This window comes from Narcine bancroftii, chromosome 13, assembly GCF_036971445.1.
Source record: "Narcine bancroftii isolate sNarBan1 chromosome 13, sNarBan1.hap1, whole genome shotgun sequence".
Taxonomy (NCBI): domain Eukaryota; kingdom Metazoa; phylum Chordata; class Chondrichthyes; order Torpediniformes; family Narcinidae; genus Narcine; species Narcine bancroftii.
In genome coordinates this window covers 24,848,216-24,868,472 of record NC_091481.1, presented here as the reverse complement: position 1 = coordinate 24,868,472, position 20,257 = coordinate 24,848,216, and the positions used below count along the sequence as shown (strand labels likewise).

The 20,257-nt window shown below is 41.2% G+C and overlaps 2 protein-coding genes across 11 annotated transcripts in view; both read left to right on the top strand.

Annotated features, from left to right (window-relative positions):
* Positions 1 to 980: 980 nt before the first annotated feature.
* On the top strand, positions 981 to 12,547 carry LOC138747845 (coiled-coil domain-containing protein 87-like). The gene is made up of 4 exons (XM_069907420.1): positions 981 to 1,539; positions 2,558 to 2,672; positions 4,851 to 4,993; positions 10,962 to 12,547. The coding sequence occupies exons 1-4, from the start codon at positions 1,492 to 1,494 to the stop codon at positions 11,118 to 11,120; spliced, it is 465 nt and encodes a 154-aa protein (XP_069763521.1). The 5' UTR covers positions 981 to 1,491; the 3' UTR covers positions 11,121 to 12,547.
* A 4,780-nt stretch (positions 12,548 to 17,327) lies between these two features.
* apaf1 (apoptotic peptidase activating factor 1) overlaps positions 17,328 to 20,257 on the top strand; it is a 189,055-nt gene continuing 186,125 nt past the window's right edge. For 3 of the 10 annotated variants that reach the window (XR_011347950.1, XR_011347951.1, XM_069908395.1), the window contains exons 1-2: positions 17,464 to 17,626; positions 18,177 to 18,332. The gene's annotated coding sequence lies outside the window, so the exon portion shown is untranslated. Of the gene's footprint in view, positions 17,627 to 18,176; positions 18,333 to 20,257 lie in introns of all 10 variants that reach the window. The other 7 variants (XR_011347952.1, XM_069908397.1, XM_069908396.1 and 4 more) reach the window with 7 other exon arrangements.

Sequence of the window (20,257 nt, the reverse complement as noted above, 5' to 3'; positions counted from 1 at the left end):
TTTCCCTGTGTCTGTGTAGATTTCCTCCGCGTGCTCCCATTTCCTCTCACTCTCCAGGAACATACTGGATTTGAAGGTCATTGGTATATTTGGGCAGCCATGTGCCGGAAGGGCCTGTTACTGTGATGTATTTCTAAATTTTAAATTTAAATCCAAATTTTTCAATTGATTTTTAGTGAAATTGCATTGCATCTACAACACCTACATCTTTTTAAATTGTCTTGACACTTTATTTTCACAATTATTGAAAATATCTCATTTGTTAGCCAGGTTTGAAAATTTATTTTTTTTCAAAAATGGATTTATTGAGTATTGAAAACAACTTTGTACACATTATACAGACGTACATTGTGCTCCTATTTCATTTTTTAACAGTAAAACTAACATAAACATTCACACACACCCTCTGATACACTCCTTGACCCCCCCCCCCCCACCATCTCCTGACCACATTGGCACCTTTGCTGACAGTATCATCAGTATATTACCATTCGTACTGATATAACCGTATCACAGTTAGTCTTTTACTCCATAGGCACTTGTAATTTGGAGAGAAAATGAAAGCCTTTTTTCTAACCAAATTGTTTGTAATGAAACAGCAAAGAAAAGTGTCCTCTGAAAAGACCATTGAGAGCTGTGTAGGTGGTCATGCCATGTTGAAAAATCGTTTAAAACTTCTTTTTCTCCGTATAATCTGTTTTTGTCCAATTTTATAATTCTAAGATACTGCTTCAATATGAAAGCCATTTCCATCAAATCCATTGGATTCTTCTGAAATGTTCATTTAATGCTTTTAATTATGTTTCTGTCATCTTGATGTTGGCAATTTAGTTTGTGCCCTCACTTTAATGTCCAAACTGGTGGGTGTCTTCTCCCTGGAAAGAGGATAACACAAGAGCTCTGATTCCTTGTCTACCCAGCAGGTGATTTTGTATCTTTCTTAATGGCCAGCACAAATTACATTAGAGATTTTTCAGAAATGGATAAGATGTCAGGTCTCAGAGAAGATAACATGAGAATGTAGAAGCAGTTTCTTAAGCCTTCACTGAGATTTAATAAGATAATTGCTAATCTGATCTTGGTGTCAAATTTATTTTCTTGCCAATAATCTTGACGTGTCATTCTCAAACTAAATGAATGGGAGAAATCTTGTGAAAATGGTTTTCAGGGTTTTCACACAGGAGTCTATTTGAGAAGATAAAGCAGCATTAAGGAAGAAGGAAATTGGCAGAAGAGAAAAGAGGAGTAAACATTAATCAGGCCTAAACACTTTTGAAATTAATGGGTTTTCTTTATGAAAGATGTTTAAAATCTGTATGAAGTACATGAAATGTTTTTTATTTATTCACTGACCAACATCAATAATAGGAAAAAGTAGAGATTCAGAAACTGCTTGGGAAAAGTCCTGACACTGAAGTTCTAGAACATCTACAAAAAAGACTGCAACGTATTTGGATCACTTTGCATGTTCCTGATAGAGAACAACTTGATATGGCCATTAAGTACAGCTCACAAAAATACAGGGCCCATTTTGCTAAGGTATGTATACAAAAATAGGTTGCTGATTGGCCCAGAATTTTATGCTCTAACTATGATATAAGAAGAACACAATGCCTACATGTTTTTAATCATCCAAAGTATCATTCTTGTACATCAAAATATAAATGTGAGTGAATTAACCAAATAATACCAATGACTTTTTCCAAGTTTGATTTATGCCATTCAACTGAGGGGATGAAAAAGAGAAAGAGGCTGACAGATGGTGGGTCAAGAAAATAGGTAACACAGAGATACATAACTCAGGAAATAAACTAAATGGTTGGTTTGGGTTGGGGATGGAGTGAGCACGGTTAAGTCTGGGGTGGGCATGGATGGGGATTGGGTGGGCATAGTTAGGGATGGAGTGGGCATGGTTGGTTTGGCCCAGGCTTGGACCCCATGCAGACCTGTAATCTGTATATCATCTTTTCCTTTCTACTTTACCAGGCATGATTGCCCTTTCTACTCTGTTATTTGGTTGGATTCTATGCCAAAAATGTGAGAGTCTCCGCTTGAATGTCATTGAAATCCAACAATATGAGTATTTCTCATATTATCTTCTTCTTATGCAGTCAAGGCTCTTTCATTGTTGAACTACTCTACATTTAAAGAGTGCTGAGGGAAGATCCAATAGAATATTTAAAATTAGGAGGGACATTGATCTTTATCCTAGGACAAAGCTGTCAAATACCAGAGAAAATGAATGTAAGGCAGCAGGGTTGAAGATGGTGATAGTTAGGTGTGGAGGGAGATGTGTGTGGCTGAGAATGCTGTCAGGTCTTCTGGTGGAAGCAGACATGATCGTACCATTTTAGAAACACAAATTAATATGGAGGGATATGGATCTTGAGCAAGCATAATATAACAACATGTTTGGTGTAAACTTCATGGCCCAAAGGTTTGTTCCTGTGCTCTAATGTTATTGAGCATGGTTAGAGTTATTCGCTCTTATCATTTTTGGCTTCAGTTCATTTGGTGCTAGTTTTGGGAGAATGAGAAATTGTTTCTTTTGTATCAGGCTCTGGATGCCTGGGAAAATGCTGTCCAACTGATTCAAGAACGAGAATGTATTTTGAGCAAACTTGAGCACTTTGAACATTTTGCGTCCGACCCGAACCGATTCTTTGATAAAGGTAGGTGAACTGACCACTGCTTGTCTTGGGACAACCCTTACAAACTATTCAGTATCCTACATCCGGCGTTGTTTTTTGTGACTGCATGGATTTCATTCTGTGCATTGACACGCTCTTGGAAGTGGGTTTCTCACTGGTATCCATTGGCTATTTTGTCAGCAAAAAAATTGCTTTTAAAACCTATTAGCTAGCTGTTGATTTGCCAAAGTGCAACTAGCCCATCAAACTACCATAGAATGAGGATACTGGGCATTGACTTGTATTATTTGTTGCCTGTGTTCACATAGACATTGAAAAATGACGACATCCCTTTCTATCTCATTATAAGTGAAAATTGATATTGCAGCAGTGAGAGTGATATGTCTAATAAACTTGGCATCTTATAAAGTTTATTTACTCTCTTTGGCAAGAGTGAAAAGCAGGTTAACTTCCTTTGAGTTGATGATTATTCAATTCATTTCTATGAATTGCTTGCAGAGAAGTACAGAGCAAATTGTGAAATGTTGCAAAAGTTCCTGCTCCAGCCTGGGAAGAATCTATAAAGTTCACCTGCTGGACTCTCCTTGACAGATCCTGAAAATGTGGCCCAATCCTATTTGCGTGCTTGCAATTGACTTCAGCAGATGGCATGAAGATGCCCTAAATGAAGTGCAAACAGCTCATATTCCTAATTGAGGTTCAGGCTGTAGTATTTTTCCAAATTTAGTAGAAAAGGCCTCCTGCTGAAAACCAAACCTTTCTTGCCCTCTTCCAGTATCGTGTCCTCTTATTATTCTCCCACCCACACCAAATTCTGGACATCTGGCAGCAATTGATATGTGTATTGAAATCTTGAAGTGAATGAGAAATCCTTGAATACTCATTATAGATTTTTGCTAATTCATACTACATTTCATAATACCTTTTTGCTTATTTGGGATGGCATGGTTAGCTAGCAGTTAAAACAACGCTGATGTAGTGCAGCAACACAGGTTCAAATCCGCCGTTGACTGTAAGGAGTTTGTATGTGCTCCCCATATCTGCATGGATGCTCCAGCGTCCTCCCATGCTTCAAAGTATACAGGGGTTGTAGGTTAATTCGGTGTAGTTGGCCAGCACGGGATCGTGAGCCAAAAGGGACTGTTACCCTGCTACATATTTAATTTTTTTTAAAAACTGACAGGATCAAATACTTGTCAAATTGCAGGGATAGCTAGAAGAATTCACCTGCCATCTACCCTATAAGTGGGTGCTGATCCCTTTAAAGTAGAAGTTGCGAGTGGGGATATCTCTGGGCTGAAACTTTTGGTTCACTGTGCAAAGGTGAGCTCCAATAAAAAAAATCAATGCTGACATAAAAACGGCATTACACATTGAGAGGTACCTTAAATCTATTTCCCTTTTGCTCTAGTTTCACCAAATAAAACATTTGGTGAAAAATAGATGATCAATTTAAATGGATATCTGAAAACATGGCCTCTTGTCTGATTCATTCTGCATGTTTGTGCTGTACATATGTTATTTTCAAGGACTGAGTGCATCCAAAGGACATTAAAAATGGAGCAATAATGGCAGTTTCTCATCTCCATGTGTGATTTTACTTCACCTTAAAAATTAAACTAAAAATTGCACTATTTCTACAAGGGCAGTTTTACCCCTGGGCAGCATGTTCAAAATTTATGCCTTAACAAAATTGAATCTTCGATCAAAGTAATTAACACAATTTTTGTCAGATATACTTTCACAGATCCATTTAACTTCATCACCCATGATTCACAAAAGAATTCAATGATAATATCCATGATCTGGAAGATGGGATAGATTTTTAAATTTTGACTGTAAATGTAAAAATATGAACAAGCAACAAAAGAAGGTTCGTGATGCATATCGGATTTTCATTCCTGACAGAGTTCCTCCAGAGTCCAGAGGTTTTTTGCATGTTTATGTAATGAATTGAGTAAATGTATCAAGTTTAGGAAGATAGAGGGCTCTGGGGAAAATCAAGGGTTTGGGTGAAGATAGTGGGATGGGGTGGGATGGTTGGGGGAGGGGAATGCAGCAATGTGGACAAATAGACATAGGTTGAATGGTCTCCTGTGGTGCTGTGACATTGGATCTTCTGTTTGATGCAGAATATTTTCTACTCTCCTGGAGAAAATTGGTGATAATCCTGCAATTTCTGGGTTTTTTTTTGTGTAGGTTACAAGGGTACATCAACAATGAGGTTAAATGAATGCAAAAAGAGGGATAAGTTTTATACTGACTTATCACGAATTGAAAATCATTTGTCCAAAGTGTTAAAGAAAATCAAAGACTATTTTGGAGATGTAGTTACTTTCAAGGTAAAGATAATAGTGTTTAATCGCAGTAAAACCTTTGCTTTCTAATTTTGAGGGAATGTGAAAGTTTGTATCCAAAATACTACAGGTATTTCAATTTTAAATAATATGGTTAATTATATCTTTTCATGTTTTGCATATACTGATACCTTGCTAAGTGTTCAGGATGCATTCCCAGGGTCAATAGAAGGGGTCATTCTATATTGAGAGATGCATTACCAGGAGTCCTGTTGGTGCAGATTCCTCTCCTCCCTGCTGCTGTATTTGGGAACCTGGCACAAATCCCTTCTTCCCTTTGCCTGTGCTCCTTTATCAATTGCATTGCAAAGAAGTTGTCTGCCTGAGCTGCTATCATTTGCATGCATTTTGCGTAGATCCCTCTGAACTTTTTCTTTCAATGTACTTGATTAAATGACTTGTTATTGTACCCACTTCAATTTAAACAAGAAAATCTGCAGATACTGGAGACATTGTATTGTACCCACTTCTACCATTTAAACTGCATGTTGTTCCATATAATTAACCTCCCATTGTATGAAAAGATGCCCATCAAATTCCTTTTAAATCTTTTCCTTTTCACTTAAATTTATGCTCTCTCGTTTTAGATTCCTCCACCCCTGTTGATTTGCATACCTCTCAGTGTCCAACAAGCCAGGGAGAAAGTTCCAGTCTATCCAAGTTCCTCATAAATCCAATCGCTCAGTTCCAGTTACATTCTCATGGATCTTTTCTGCATCCTTTGCAACTTAGTGACATATTTTCTGATGTTGGGTGAGTCAGACTGCACATAATACTCCAAGCATGGTCTCACCTATTTCTGATCAGTTGTAATGCAATGTCCCTAAGTCTGAACTCAATGACCGGCCAATGAAAGCAAGCTTGCAAACCATCCTGTTTACTTGTTCTACTTTCAGGGAACTCTGTTCTGCAAAGTTTCTCTGTTCTTTGACATTCTCCAAGGCCATGTCATTTACTGTGTACATCTTCCCCAATTTAATTTAACCAATATGCAATGAAAGAACAAGGAAAAAATATCACTGCGCAGAAGTGTCCCCTGATGATCCTCTCTTGTCCATATCTGAGGATGACATGTGGACTACCTTCAGGAGAGTGAATCCAAAGAAAGTATCCGGTCCGGATGGAGTACCCAGCTGAGAATTAAAAATCTGTGCTGACCAACTTGCTAATGTATTTATGGATATCTTCAACATCTCACTGCGGCAGGGTGTGGTACCCACCTGTTTCAAACAGGTGTCAATCGTACTGGTGCTCGATCAGGGCCACGTCAACACTGATGAAGTGTTTTGAAAAGCTGGTGTTGAAGCATATGAGCTCCTGTCTGAGTGACAACATGGATCAGTTCCAATTCGCCTATTGGAGCAAACTGGTCTAGAGCAGATGTCATCTTACTGGCTCTACACAAAGCCCTGGAACACTGGACAGCAAAGATGCATTCATCAGGATGCTCTTTATCGACTACTGTTTGGAACAAAACACCCAACATCACCTCAAAATTGATCAGCAAACTCCAAAACCTGGAACTCAACACCCCACTGTGTAACTGGATCCTGGATTTCCTCACCTCACAATCCGTGAGGATTGGTAAGAACATCTCCACAAGCACCATCAGTACCGGAGCACCACAAGACTTCAGTCTTAGCCCTCAGCTCCCCTCACTATACACCTGATACTGTGGCTCGGCACAACAACACCGTTTACAAATTCACTGACAATACCACGGTAGTAGGTTGTATAAAAAGGGGCAATGAGTTGGCATACAGGAGGAGATTGGAAGCTTGACTGAATGGTGCACAACAACTTTTCACTCAATGTCACCAAAACCAATGAGCTGATTGTTGATTTCAGGAAGGGAAAACCAAACGTGTACGATCCAGTGATCATTGGGGAATCAGAGGTGGGGAGGGTGAACAAATTTTAGTTCTTGGGAGGCACTATCTCGGAGGATACCTCCTGGACCCAACACACTAATGAAGAAAGCAAGTCAGCGTCTCTACTTTCTCATGAATTTACAGAGGTTTGGTATTATTACAAGCTCTTGTTTCATTTAGTGAGTGTCACTTTAACGGCTAGTACCGGCTGCAGCCATTCACAGCTGAGGAGGGACTGGTGGCAACACCTAGTATAGAATATACTCACCAGAAAGAGAAATAATGTTTTGTTGCTTTATCCAGGAACACAGGTGGGGAGAGGGAGAGACATATGGGGGACACTTAAAGGAACAGCAGATTTGACCACCAGCCATCTAATGAACACAGAGGTGGAGTGACTCGGTATGAAATGGATGGTTTGGATGATTTTCCTGTCGGGAATTATTGAACCACTGTGACCAAAGAAAAGGTCACTTCGATTGACCCATATCTGGGTAAAGGAAGCAGTAGAATTGCTGCATTGGATTATGACCATTGAGATGATGATCATCTCGACTGACCCGTGCCTGGGTTTTGGAAGCATCGTGGAAGTCATCCATTTTGTTTTTCCCTGAGCAAGGAAAATGGGAGTTGTGACAAATGTTCGAATGAAAGGACATTTCTCTAGAAGAAACTCGACCATATGAATTTTAAGCAGTCTTGATCACTCATTTTCTCCCACCTCCTTCGTAATTAGTTCTGGGCATCAGTTTAAAAGCACGAGTTTCAACACAGGATTTGTAAGACTGAACTATGAACTGACTTTACAGAATTGTAGCTAAGTTGTGGTGGTTTGGGTATTTGACACAAACACAAACAAAATTATTCATGCATAGTTGGGGGTTAAGTTCAGATGTTATATTAGTAGTTGTTAATAAATATATTGTTTTAAAAGAAAAACAATAGTCTCTTGGTGAATTTCTGCTGCTGGTCTGCAGTGTAACAATATGTCTTTGGAAACCTGGCAAATTTCTACAGGTGGTGAAAGGTGTGCTGACTGGCTACATCATGGTCTGATATGGGGACACCAATACCCCTGAATGTCTTTTCTTTGGCTTGGCTTCGCGAACGAAGATTTATGGAGGGGGTAAATGTCCACGTCAGCTGCAGGCTCGTTTGTGGCTGACAAGTCCGATGCGGGACAGGCAGACACGGATGCAGCGGTTGCAGGGGAAAATTGGTGGGTTGGGGTTGGGTGTTGGGTGTTTCCTCCTTTGCCTTTTGTCAGTGAGGTGGGCTCTGCGGTCTTCTTCAAAGGAGGTTGCTGCCCACCAAACTGTGAGGCGCCAAGATGCACGATTTGAGGCGATATCAGCCCACTGGCGGTGGTCAATGTGGCAGGCACCAAAAGATTTCTTTAGGCAGTCCTTGTACCTTTTCTTTGGTGCACCTCTGTCACGGTGGCCAGTGGAGAGCTCGCCATATAACACGATCTTGGGAAGGCGATGGTCCTCCATTCTGGAGACGTGACCCACCCAGCGCAGCTGGATCTTTAGCAGCGTGGACTCAATGCTGTCGACCTCTGCCATCTCGAGTACTTTGACGTTAGGGATGAAAGCGTTCCAATGAATGTTGAGGATGGAGCTGAGACAACGCTGGTGGAATGTAAAGCCCTGCAAAATGTAGTGGACATACTCCAGGACATCACAGACAAAACCCTCCCCACCATCGAGAACATCTACAGAGTACACTGCCATGGGAGAGCAACATCAATCATCAAGGATCTATACCACCCAGCACACACCCTAATCTTGCTGCTACATGAGGAAAGCAGTATTGTGCCACAAGATTTACCCTACCGCATTCAGCAACAGCTACCCCTCCACCATCAGACTCCTCAACAACAAACTCAATCAGGGACTTACTTGAGGACACTTGAATTTTATTGATTTTTTTTCTCTTTTAGTATAGCACAGTCAATTTGTTTACATGTGTATGTTGAATCATTTCTTTTTTGCACTGCCAATAAGTGGTATATCTGCCTCGCCTGCAGGAAAAAGAATCTCAAGGTTGTATGTGATATTATGTATATATTCTGACAATAAATCTGATATCTGAAATCCGAATTTCATGACTTAAATTTCATCTGCAGTTCCATAGCCTATTTTCTCAGTTCATTGAGATTCTGTTGAAATCTCAGATTATCTTCACTGTCTACAATACCAACATTTTTGGCATCATCCGCAAGCTTACAAACAACATTGGCTTTCAAATCGTCAATAAAGATGACAAACAACAGTGGACCCACGACCAGTCCCTGTGGCACATCAATGACACAGATATGCAATCTGAATAACAAATCCTCCACCATTATTCTCTGACTCCTCTCACCAAACCAGTTATATATCTCGTTGGCGATCTGACTTCATGGATTAATCGACCATGCAGGACGTTAGCAATGGCCTTGATAAAGTCTGTGTAGAGAATGTCTACTGCCCTGCCCTCATCAATCAAAATTGTGAGATTTTCCAAGCCATGCTAACCATTGCAAATTAGTCCTTTCCTTAGATGCCATCTCTCAAAATATTCTCCATGACCTTACCCATTCAAGATTCCTTTATTGTCATATAATAGTACAGAACCTGTAATATTACACAAAATTGCATTTTTTATGCCATAAGTTACCAGTAGTGTCACCTGACATCCCTTACAAGAAAAGTAAAAGAGTCTCTTCAGAATCCAGATTTTAATTACAAACATGTCAGCTCCTTTAACAGGTTGCTTAACCAATGCTGGCATTGGGACCAGGCAGTTGAACCCTTCAGAACAGCACTGTGTCTCCACTCTCCTGGGTCAACTCCACCAGCAGCAGGAACACCACCATTTCTTTTAACTCATCTGCAGTTCTCTGGCTTGATCTCCATTGCCTAAACCACTCATACATCTCCTTTATCTCAATATCTCGTACTTTTCAATCTAAAAAGGACATTCTGCCTCTGTACTCTATTAAAAACCTCCTACTTTTCAGATGTCCCTTTACTTACAAACAGCCTCTCCTAATCAATCTCTATAAGTTCTTTAGTACAGGACATTAACTTGTGGTCTGGTCTTATCATTTTTCATATTTTAAAACTAAAAAATTTTGGTCACAGGTTCTCAAAGTGCTGCCTAACTGACACTTCAGTTACCTGCTCTGCTTTATTTCCCAAGAGATCAAGCATTAGCCCTCTCTCTGGTTGGGCTTTCTATTATTGCTTGTTTCAATTACCCATGACTCAGTGAAGAAAGTCTACGGTCAGAGCTGCCCTTGGGCAGACTAGGGCAAGTGATGAGGCCAGTCACAGCACTGGGACACGTTGGCTAAAGGTTGCACCCCTGCTGTCATAGTTCCTGCAGAGCAAGACTGTGGCAGCTGCTCCACACCTTCCATGCTGGTTGCTCCTTTGGTGGCACAAGCTTACTCCAACCTGGAGATTTTTCTATGGAGCAATGGCTGGTGACCACCTTTGAATTTGTCAGCAGATAGATATCTCTGGACAGCAGCTCTCCTCACTTCCTGTCTCTCAACAAACGGAGCAGGTCATATCCATCATCAGTGATGATCCCCAAATACCATATAGGCCAATACTCACATCTCAATATTAATGGCTGTACTGTTCACCCTGGCCTGGGAACAAAACATGTGACTTTCACAATGCTTCCAAAACCCAGGCATGTGTCAGTAGGAGTTTCATGGAAGGGATAAGGGATTCTTGCCAGGTTCCAGGACAACCCCACAAAGCATCAGGATAAAAAGAGGCTAGCACTGGGTTCTGAATATCAGTGGATACTGGGACCCTCAACACCATAACAATTCATGCATTATCAGGTATTACTAATAGTTTGTGTTCATGGTCCTAAGAACAAAATTCCAATTTGCTTATCGTTTCAATGATAATTAAATTATACCGAATAAAAGGTTTCATTATTTCTTTACATTGATAAAATACGTCAAATGATTTTTTTTTGCTTAGCTTTTATTCATTTTATAGCTGTTTGCTAATTGTTGAGGATAGTATACTTGACAGTGATTTGCAAACAAAGAATGTAACCTCTGCTTACAGGGCCGGCCATATTTAGAGAAAATGCAGCGGGACAAAGTGGAGATGCTCTACTGGCTGCAGCAGGAGAGACGGAAGTGTGTTTTGCAGAGAATTTCACCCAACAAACCTGTTGCACCTAAATATTCTGCCTTTCAGTCTTGCACCATAGCAGATTTGTGAAAAAAAAATCAAATGTTCCAGTGGAGCTGCTGACATCCATTTTGCTCTTTTACTCTAATCACTCACACAAAGATGAGTTAAGATGCCTTGAAAACAATTACAGTATTGGAGAATGAGTCCAGCTCAATATTGTTATATTTCCTCTTATTTTTTGTAAGATATCATTTGTTGAAGGAGACATTTTAAGATTTTGCAGAGTGTTTTTAATTATCAATCTTTTATAGGAATCTTGATTTCTACCTCTTGAGTTTTTTTTTGAGGTACACTTGTTTTCCCACTATGGTTTATTTATATCTTTGTGTGGATTGATAAATTATTTCTTCATCCCATATAGCTCTCAGTACAGATTTTGAAAAGTTGTCTTAAATTTTTAATGTAGTTTTCACAGATATTTTAAGATTCTTTGTTTATAAATTCATCTGGGCCCTGTAATTCTTTTTTCATACTATCAGATGTTAATCTAGCTATCAACCTCCCTTCATCAATTTTGGATATAATCTGGAGATTGTCTTCTGTTAATTCCAGAGGAGTGATCATTGGAAGGTTCTAGTTGTGGCTTCTGCTTTGGCCTATGGTCATATTGCAATTCCATATCTAGATACCCCACAGCAACCACATGAATATGTGTGATAGATCTATTTTTATGAATTGATGCAATAAAATTATTGCTGGTACAGATGTGTATAAATTTTCTGACATCTGTCACAGAAAAAAAATGATATGTAAATATCTTGGATAATATACAATTTTTTTCATATGGCAGATATACACTTGTTTAACTGGCAGTAAATTAACAGTGCTCATGTTAAATTTGGCACTAAATAGTTTCATGAATATGGCAACAAATGAAAGATTTTTAAACATAATAAATGTTAATTTTCCTTGCTTCCTTCTTTATAGTTGCCTAGAGGCTGCAAAACTATTCTGATCATGAGGAATTCTGTTCCTCTTTGTTATTCTACAGTCATCATTTGAGTGATCATGCCAAATTATGCACTCCACTTCTTTGCCCACAGGCAGATTTATACCTTGGTTTCCTGATTTCATGGTTAGAAGCTCTTTCACTGGTTCACGCTCTTTGCTTGGTGGTGCACTCTGAAAGAGTTCTTTATAAAATTTGAAGAAATAGTGGGATGTATGGATATAATTGCTTGTCCATCATTCTAAACAATCAATTAAAATGTGAAGTTACATATAGCCCCCCAAAAGCCACTTCCACATTCAGTCGACCTTCCCAGGATATTTGTCTGATCACTTATATTCTAACTGTTTTGATGAAATGATGACTGTTGTGTATTTTGTAATAATTCATGTAACTATTGTTATAAATGAACATATTTAGATTCTCCTTAATGATGTGTATTTCTGAGATTTAAACTTGTTACAAATGTTTTCCTGCAAATAAAACATTTAAGTGTGGAGTAGAATTTACAGCAACAAATGAGTTCATGATGACGGTATCCTAATTTTTGATCAAAATTCTTTACTGAGTTGCCCATAAAGTTATGGAGTGGTACAGCACAGAAATGGGTCATTTGACCCAACTTCTCCATGCCCTATTATTGTTCTTATCAACACTAATCCCATTTTGAAATTTACACCCTCATCTCTTTCAAGCTAAGTAACTGTCCAATTGTTAAATACCCCTTTTACAGCATTGGGTGTCATGTAAACCAGTCTGTGTGTGTATGTGTATCATATATACTGAGACCCCACTAAAAAAAAAACAAAGAAATCTTTTGGACCTGGTTGCAAAGTCTGAACTCAGGCTCACAGATAATGGAACTTCTATTACAAATGAAACATGAAAGTCTGCATATGCTGTGATGGTAGTAGAAATACACCAAAATGCTGGAGGAACTCAACCGGTCTTTCAGCGAACATAAAAAGCAAAGATATATTACAGACGTTTTGGGCCCAATCCCTTCTATGAGAAATATGCAGAATATTGGAACTCTTGTTAAGTTGAAGACACACGGTGGTCAGCAATAGGACATGAACATGGGGGAAGCAACAAGCATCGGGAACTGCTGGGCATTGCAGATTCTGCCTGCACCAGCCCTCTCCTGCAGCCAAAACATTTCGCTGAGAAGTTGCCATGAACGGTCCCCTGCCCACAATCAACGTTCCCAGATTATCGCACTGTATGTGCACACAACCCAACAACTGTGGTCCCTCTCCAGTTCTGTTCTCCAGCTGCTTTGGATGCACTGTTCTGGACCCCTGGCTTGGGAGCATGCATGTCTCCATGGTGTGCACACAACTCAAGTCAGCCTTTTGGGTCAAAATAAATGCTGGAGGAACTCGGTGAAACAGGATAGGCAACAGATGCTGTGATGGTATTAAACCCACCGAAATGCTGGAGGAACTCAGCCGGTCTTTTCTGCATCTATAGGAGACAAAGATAATATTGCTGATGTTTCTTCAGAAAGGGGGAAAAAAAACCCCAGGATGTATCAGAAAGTCTCAGAATTCAAACAATGGGGGAGGAATCCAGATCAACAAAAGGTGTTAATTGGATATGATAAGGGACTACATGAGACATGTCTGTGTGAACGGAAACCGGGAGATAAAGGTGGGGGGGGGGGGTGGAAAGAGATTTTTAAATGAAATCATGAGAATATGATTAGCTGGTCCTGCAGCGTCTATAAGAGAAACAGATATATAACCCATGTTTCAAGCCTGAGCCCTTCTTCGTGGTTATGTATCTTTACCTCCTTTGGATGTTGCTAGACCAGCTGAGCTCCTTTTTAACCACAATCGCAGCGTCTGCATCTCTTTGTTTTATGCCATCCTGTTTGGGGGCAGGTTCCCCAACTCAGTCATCTGTTGCGTGCAATCTGCACCTGACCTCACATAGCCCTGCATCACTCTGTTGGGCCCTAGTAGAAGCCAATGCAACCTCAACCGTTTGTAGAGAATCTTCCATAATAAAAGGAATCCTGAAATAGCCTTTTTTTTTTAAAAAAAAAACTAGTCCATGTCAGATTGAGCTTTAAATATTTTGGGCATCTGGCAACACTCCCTCCCTCCAAAAAGTCCTGAATAACAAGCAGACAATTGACAAAAGGTCCTATGTCTAATAACTATGGACATAAAAATGTCTCCAGGCTAGAAAAATCTAAGTTGTATTCATTATTGTAACATTTGTACATATCTGATATAAAACAACTCAGCATGGTATTGGCTCAAAATTGTTGCAGCGGAAAATGTTTAATATTGCCTCCAGATTTTCTTGTTGCATTCTGTTTCTCCATTTTGTTTTGATAAGGTTCATCTGAGAGAATGTTCTTTCAATGGCCACATTACTGAAAGGCAATGCCAAGTGTGACAGTGCAAAATTACCCATTTCATATAAATCATGTTCACCTGCTGCATCCATGTGGTTGATTACATTGATCTAGAATTATTCAACATTCAAGTCATCTATGTTTGACCATGACATTAAATGAAATTTGTTCCACTGTTGTTCTCACAGCCCCAAATTTTCTTTTCTTGCAAACAATGCCAAAAACGAGAGCATAGTTCTTCTTGAATGGAGAACAATGGATGGACTCAAATCAGATAAAGATTTCAACAGCTGGACACTTGATAGAAGTTTTTTCTGCATCTGGTCCAATAACTCAATGAGATAATCTCAGCATCTTATCTTAATATCCTCTGCTACTGAAGTGTTCCAATATTCATGTCTACTAGCAATAGCATGAAATTCAATCCTGAAAGTAACTGCACCAATTGGAAGATAATTGGCTTGTTGATATGGTAAGCTTGTATTGACAATAGATGATCACGTCACCTGTTCCATAATGGCACGATACAAGCCTATATGTTCTTCAACCAATTTAATTGAACTAACTTTTTCAAGTTCAAACAGTTTGTTCATTCTGGACAGTTAGTTTAGTATACTAAACAGAGCTTGTTTTCTGGTGCACAGTCCATCTGAATCAGCAGCTGTGTTGTAATTCCTTTCTGTATCTTTTACTGGCTGAAAGTAAAGCTTTAGTCTTCATACTGGTCCAAAATGCATTGAACGCATGGTGCAATTGAAAGCCATCTTGTATCAGACAACTTCAAAATCTTCAGTGGCTTTTTGCCAACATTAATGCATGAATAGATACTTCTATACTTTTTTCAGACACCGTAAATTCAATATTGTGGAGCATAACTTTAAGAGCTTATAAATGAATATATCTGTATAGAATGGCAAATACACTTTATGTAGGACTGATCTCTTGGAACTATGTTATGACTGAACTTGTATTGCTGGACGTTGTATTACACCCATCTGATGCAAGATTCTTGCCCTGAGCAATTTCTTATCATTCAGGAATTTCATTTATGCAGTAAAAATAGCCTCGGCTGTTCTAGCCTCTACCAAAATCATACCCAGTAAAGTTGTCACAACTTTACACATCCTAGAACTGTAGAAACGAACCATGATGCACAGCTGTTTCTCTTGTTATATCAGTACTTTCATCAATGATAAGTGAGCATGGTGCTTCATTTAAATCTTGCAATAAATCTTCCTGAATCAATAGACTTTGCACGATGGACTGCCGTCTTTCCCAGATGTACTTCCAACTAATTCTCCCACGTGATCCACTGTTGATATACTTGAATGGCAAGCAAAGTGTGCAGCTAATTTCAGTTCAGAAGTTTTAATGCTATAATCAACTTTTTGCTGATAACCACCGATATCAAAGATTTCGAATCCTGGAAAATGGTGCTGATTTGTAGCGGTACTTTTCAATTGAGCTGTGTGACATGAAGGTCCCTATAGGGAGGAAATTTGACTGGCAGTATGCTTTCATAGCATCACCTAACACTTTCTGGATCCATTCCTTAAAAATGGCTTCTCTCACCCAGGCTTCGCAATAATGTTTCTCGCATTTTGGCCAATTACCCACGAAGGGTACACCCTGCTAAAGGAATAGTTAGTTAACTAACTAGATTAAATAATGAGAATAGCAGACAGGGTGACATCTCTCTACCATACATATTTTTCACCAAGATCCAAGTTGATAATAAACAAATAAAGAATTTTCAGCAATATCAAAACGCTCTTTCAATTGATTGAAAGAAAGAAACTGACCTTGTACAAAACAACCCTGTAAGGTTGCTGCATTTTGAACATACAAATTTTCGAAGTTACTATGATAAGTGTAGGGCACTATCAGTAACCACCAAGACTAAGCTGAGGGAACAATAGGCTTTAATATACAGAAAAACCTTGCTGGCCCGGATCCAAGTATATGAATGGAGGGAAGGCAGAGGTGGCTCGACCTTTATGGCCCAAGCCCACGGGGGAGGAGTCAATAGCTATATACAATGCAGGAAACATATCACCACAGTAAGTCTCCGTTCGTACTTTAGATTTGGATCGAGCTCCAACTTCCAATTCTCATCTGCAGCACGCGTGATTATGGTCCATGGTGAGGGTCCACCGAGCGCTCCGCTCCGCCCCTCTGCCCGGTCCTCCGAACGCTCCGCCCCTCTGCCCGGTCCTCCGAACGCTCTGCCCCTCTGCCCGGTCCTCCGAACGCTCCGCTCCGCCCCTCTGCCCGGTCCTCCGAACGCTCCGCTCCGCCCCTCTGCCCGGTCCTCCGAACGCTCCGCCCCTCTGCCCGGTCCTCCGAACGCTCTGCCCCTCTGCCCGGTCCTCCGAACGCTCCGCTCCTCTGCCCGGTCCTCCGAACGCTCCGCCCCTCTGCCCGGTCCTCCGAACGCTCTGCCCCTCTGCCCGGTCCTCCGAACGCTCCGCTCCGCCCCTCTGCCCGGTCCTCCGAACGCTCCGCTCCGCCCCTCTGCCCGGTCCTCCGAACGCTCCGCCCCTCTGCCCGGTCCTCCGAACGCTCTGCCCCTCTGCCCGGTCCTCCGAACGCTCCGCTCCGCCCCTCTGCCCGGTCCTCCGAACGCTCCGCCCCTCTGCCCGGTCCTCCGAACGCTCCGCCCCTCTGCCCGGTCCTCCGAACGCTCCGCCCCTCTGCCCGGTCCTCCGAACGCTCCGCTCCGCCCCTCTGCCCGGTCCTCCGAACGCTCCGCTCCGCCCCTCTGCCCGGTCCTCCGAACGCTCCGCCCCTCTGCCCGGTCCTCCGAACGCTCCGCCCCTCTGCCCGGTCCTCCGAACGCTCCGCCCCTCTGCCCGGTCCTCCGAACGCTCTGCCCCTCTGCCCGGTCCTCCGAACGCTCCGCTCCGCTCCTCTGCCCGGTCCTCCGACTGAAAAGGGGCCCAGCGACCGGCGGACGTTCAAATTTTCCCGCAGCCGATCTCCAAAAGAAGCCCAGTGCGACGCGAAAACCGTCCGCCCGGGCAGCAGGACCCAGAGTAAACTCAGGGTGAAAACGTCCGAACGTCCTTGCCGACGGATCGGGTTGGAACCCGCGTCGCGCGGCTCCCCTCCCCCCTACGTCATATGCGCGCGCGCGCACCAGGAAGTGGCAGCGGCGAAAGCAGGTCACGGCTCCCTGGTGGTGGGTTGAGACGGGTTGAAGAGCTCCCGTTGCGGGTAAGTTTTCCGGGAAGCAGCGAGGAGGATTGGGTTCGTCATGGGGAGGGGAGGGGATGGGGTGGGGGGGGTGGTGGTTGGGGTCGGAGGGGAGGGGGGGGTGGTTGGGGTCGGAGGGGAGGGGGGGGTGGTTGGGGTCGGAGGGGAGGGGGGGGTGGTTGGGGTCGGAGGGGAGGGGGGGGTGGTTGGGGTCGGAGGGGAGGGGGGGGTGGTTGGGGTCGGAGGGGAGGGGGGGGTGGTTGGGGTCGGAGGGGAGGGGGGGGTGGTTGGGGTCGGAGGGGAGGGGGGGGTGGTTGGGGTCGGAGGGGAGGGGGGGTGGTTGGGGTCGGAGGGGAGGGGGGGGTGGTTGGGGTCGGAGGGGAGGGGGGGTGGTTGGGGTCGGAGGGGAGGGGGGGTGGTTGGGGTCGGAGGGGAGGGGGTGGGATGGGGTGGGGGGGGGGGTGGTTGGGGTCGGAGTGGCTCTTGACGCCGTTCCCTGGTCACTTTCTAATCCAAGGGAAAAAGACTCGCATTTGTGCTAAATATAGCTTTCACGGTCATTTGTAAACAGGGCTCGGGCAATGAATGATGTTGGCTGTGCTTTTAACCGAACAGACAGACGTTGGGCGAAGTGTCTTTCGTGGTCATGGGACCTTTAAATGATGAGCCGTGTAGTCTCTCGAACAAAAGGGTCGTTCTGATAATGCAACACCCCAGAGCACCTGGTGTAAGAATTTAAATGCCTGTTGATGTGTTTAAACCAACAAGATTCTGGCAGTTCTTTTTTAAAAACTCTATTTACTTAATAGTAATACAAAGTACATTCCATAAAGAAAATGTTATGAGTACATATTTAAAAAAAATAGGCAACAAAGAAAAATTAAGTCCCCACCCCATCAGCCCACTCTCTGAAGGAGAGCTAAAAATATATAAACAGAAACTAAAAGTATGTAATAAATCAAAATATATCAAAATGCATATATTCCAAATATGCATTAACAAAAAAAATAATTGTCATGTCGATTATATGTAATTTTTTCCATAACAATACAATCTTTCATTTCATTATGCCATTGCATTATATTAATCACTATATTATCTTTCCATGGACTTGCTGCACATTTTTGAGTGACTGACAATGCTAAATATATAAATGCAATTTGAAATTTATCCAACCCCAATCCCCTTAAAGGAATCCTATAACCCATTGAGAAAAATAGATCTAAAGGTAACTTAAAATTATATAATTTTTCCAAAATTAACTTCATTTCATCCCAGAATGGTTGTACGTGCACACAAGACCAAACAGCATGTAAAAAAAAGTTCCAGTCCATGCACCACATCTAAAACAAGAGTCCAAATTACTAAAACCATATTTTTCCAATTTCTGTGGGGTTAAATACAATTGATGTAAAAAAAAAAATTGTAATTAACCATTCCATACCGTACATTCGTCAATTTAGTAACACTATCATGACACATGACGCACTTGCCCCGTAGTCTTCAGGTAAAACAAAAACTAAATCATTTTCCCATTTAAACTTAGATTTCTCCCATTCTGACTTATCCATATTGTCTTGTAATAGTTGATACATAACAGAAATATAACCCCTGTTTGGTATAGAAGAAATCAAAGACTCGATCTGTCAATACAGGTAAAATCATCTCTCTACCATACATATTTTTCACCAAAGATCGAAATTTATAATAAACAAATAAAAAATTTTCAGCAATATCAAAACGCTCTTTCAGTTGATTGAAAGAAAGAAACTGACCTTCAACCAAACAACCCTGTAATGTTTTTAAACCCTTAAAATCCCAACTCTTTAAATAACTATTAAACATTGAAAAAGAAATAAACTGATTATATAATGGAGTTAAAGTTGACAATTTACCTTTTGATCCTAAAATCTTATTTTTTTAATCCATAATTTTAATAAATGTTTTAATATCGGCATATTATATTCCTTCAACAAATTTAAATTTCATCGAAATATAAATTGATACACCTCAACTTCAGAAATACAGGCCATCTCAACTTTAGCCCAACTCAGGGGCTGGTCCAAATCCATCAATCTACTAATAAATTTCAACTGGGCTGCTTCATAATAATTTTGAAAATGAGGTAATTGAAGCCCACCTAACGCATACTTCCAAGTAAGTTTATTTATTTATTTTTTTTAAATTTTTTTATTTTTCACACCATAAATCACAATAGCCATGATATACACTTTTTCTTTTCCACACATTTACAGTGACTTTTTCTCCCTCCCCCCTCCCTCCTCCCAAGCCACCCCCCCACCCCCCCCCTCTCATCCATTTTAGGTATACAATCTAGGTTGCATTAATTCAGTCAGACAATGTTGTCATTCAACAAAAATACACCAGAAATTCTACTGAGTCCATTCTTTTCTTTTCTTCTCCTTCCATCAACTTAGGTAATGTTTGTTCCCGGTAGGTTTTCGCTATTGTATTTAATGTAAGGCTCCCATACTTGTTCGAATATTTCAATATTATTTCTTAAACTATATGTTATTTTTTCTAATGGAATACATTTATTCATTTCTATATACCATTGTTGTATTTTCAAATTATCTTCCAATTTCCAGGTTGACATAATACATTTTTTTGCTACGGCTAGGGCTATCTTGA

Excerpts from the sequence above, each read along its gene's own strand:
- LOC138747845 (XM_069907420.1), top strand. The coding sequence starts at position 1,492 with ATGGCCATTAAGTACAGCTCACAAAAATACAGGGCCCATTTTGCTAAG. Across the intron at positions 1,540-2,557 it reads ACAGGGCCCATTTTGCTAAG|GCTCTGGATGCCTGGGAAAA; the intron begins GTATGTATACAA and ends CTTTTGTATCAG. Across the intron at positions 4,994-10,961 it reads GAGATGTAGTTACTTTCAAG|GGCCGGCCATATTTAGAGAA; the intron begins GTAAAGATAATA and ends CTCTGCTTACAG.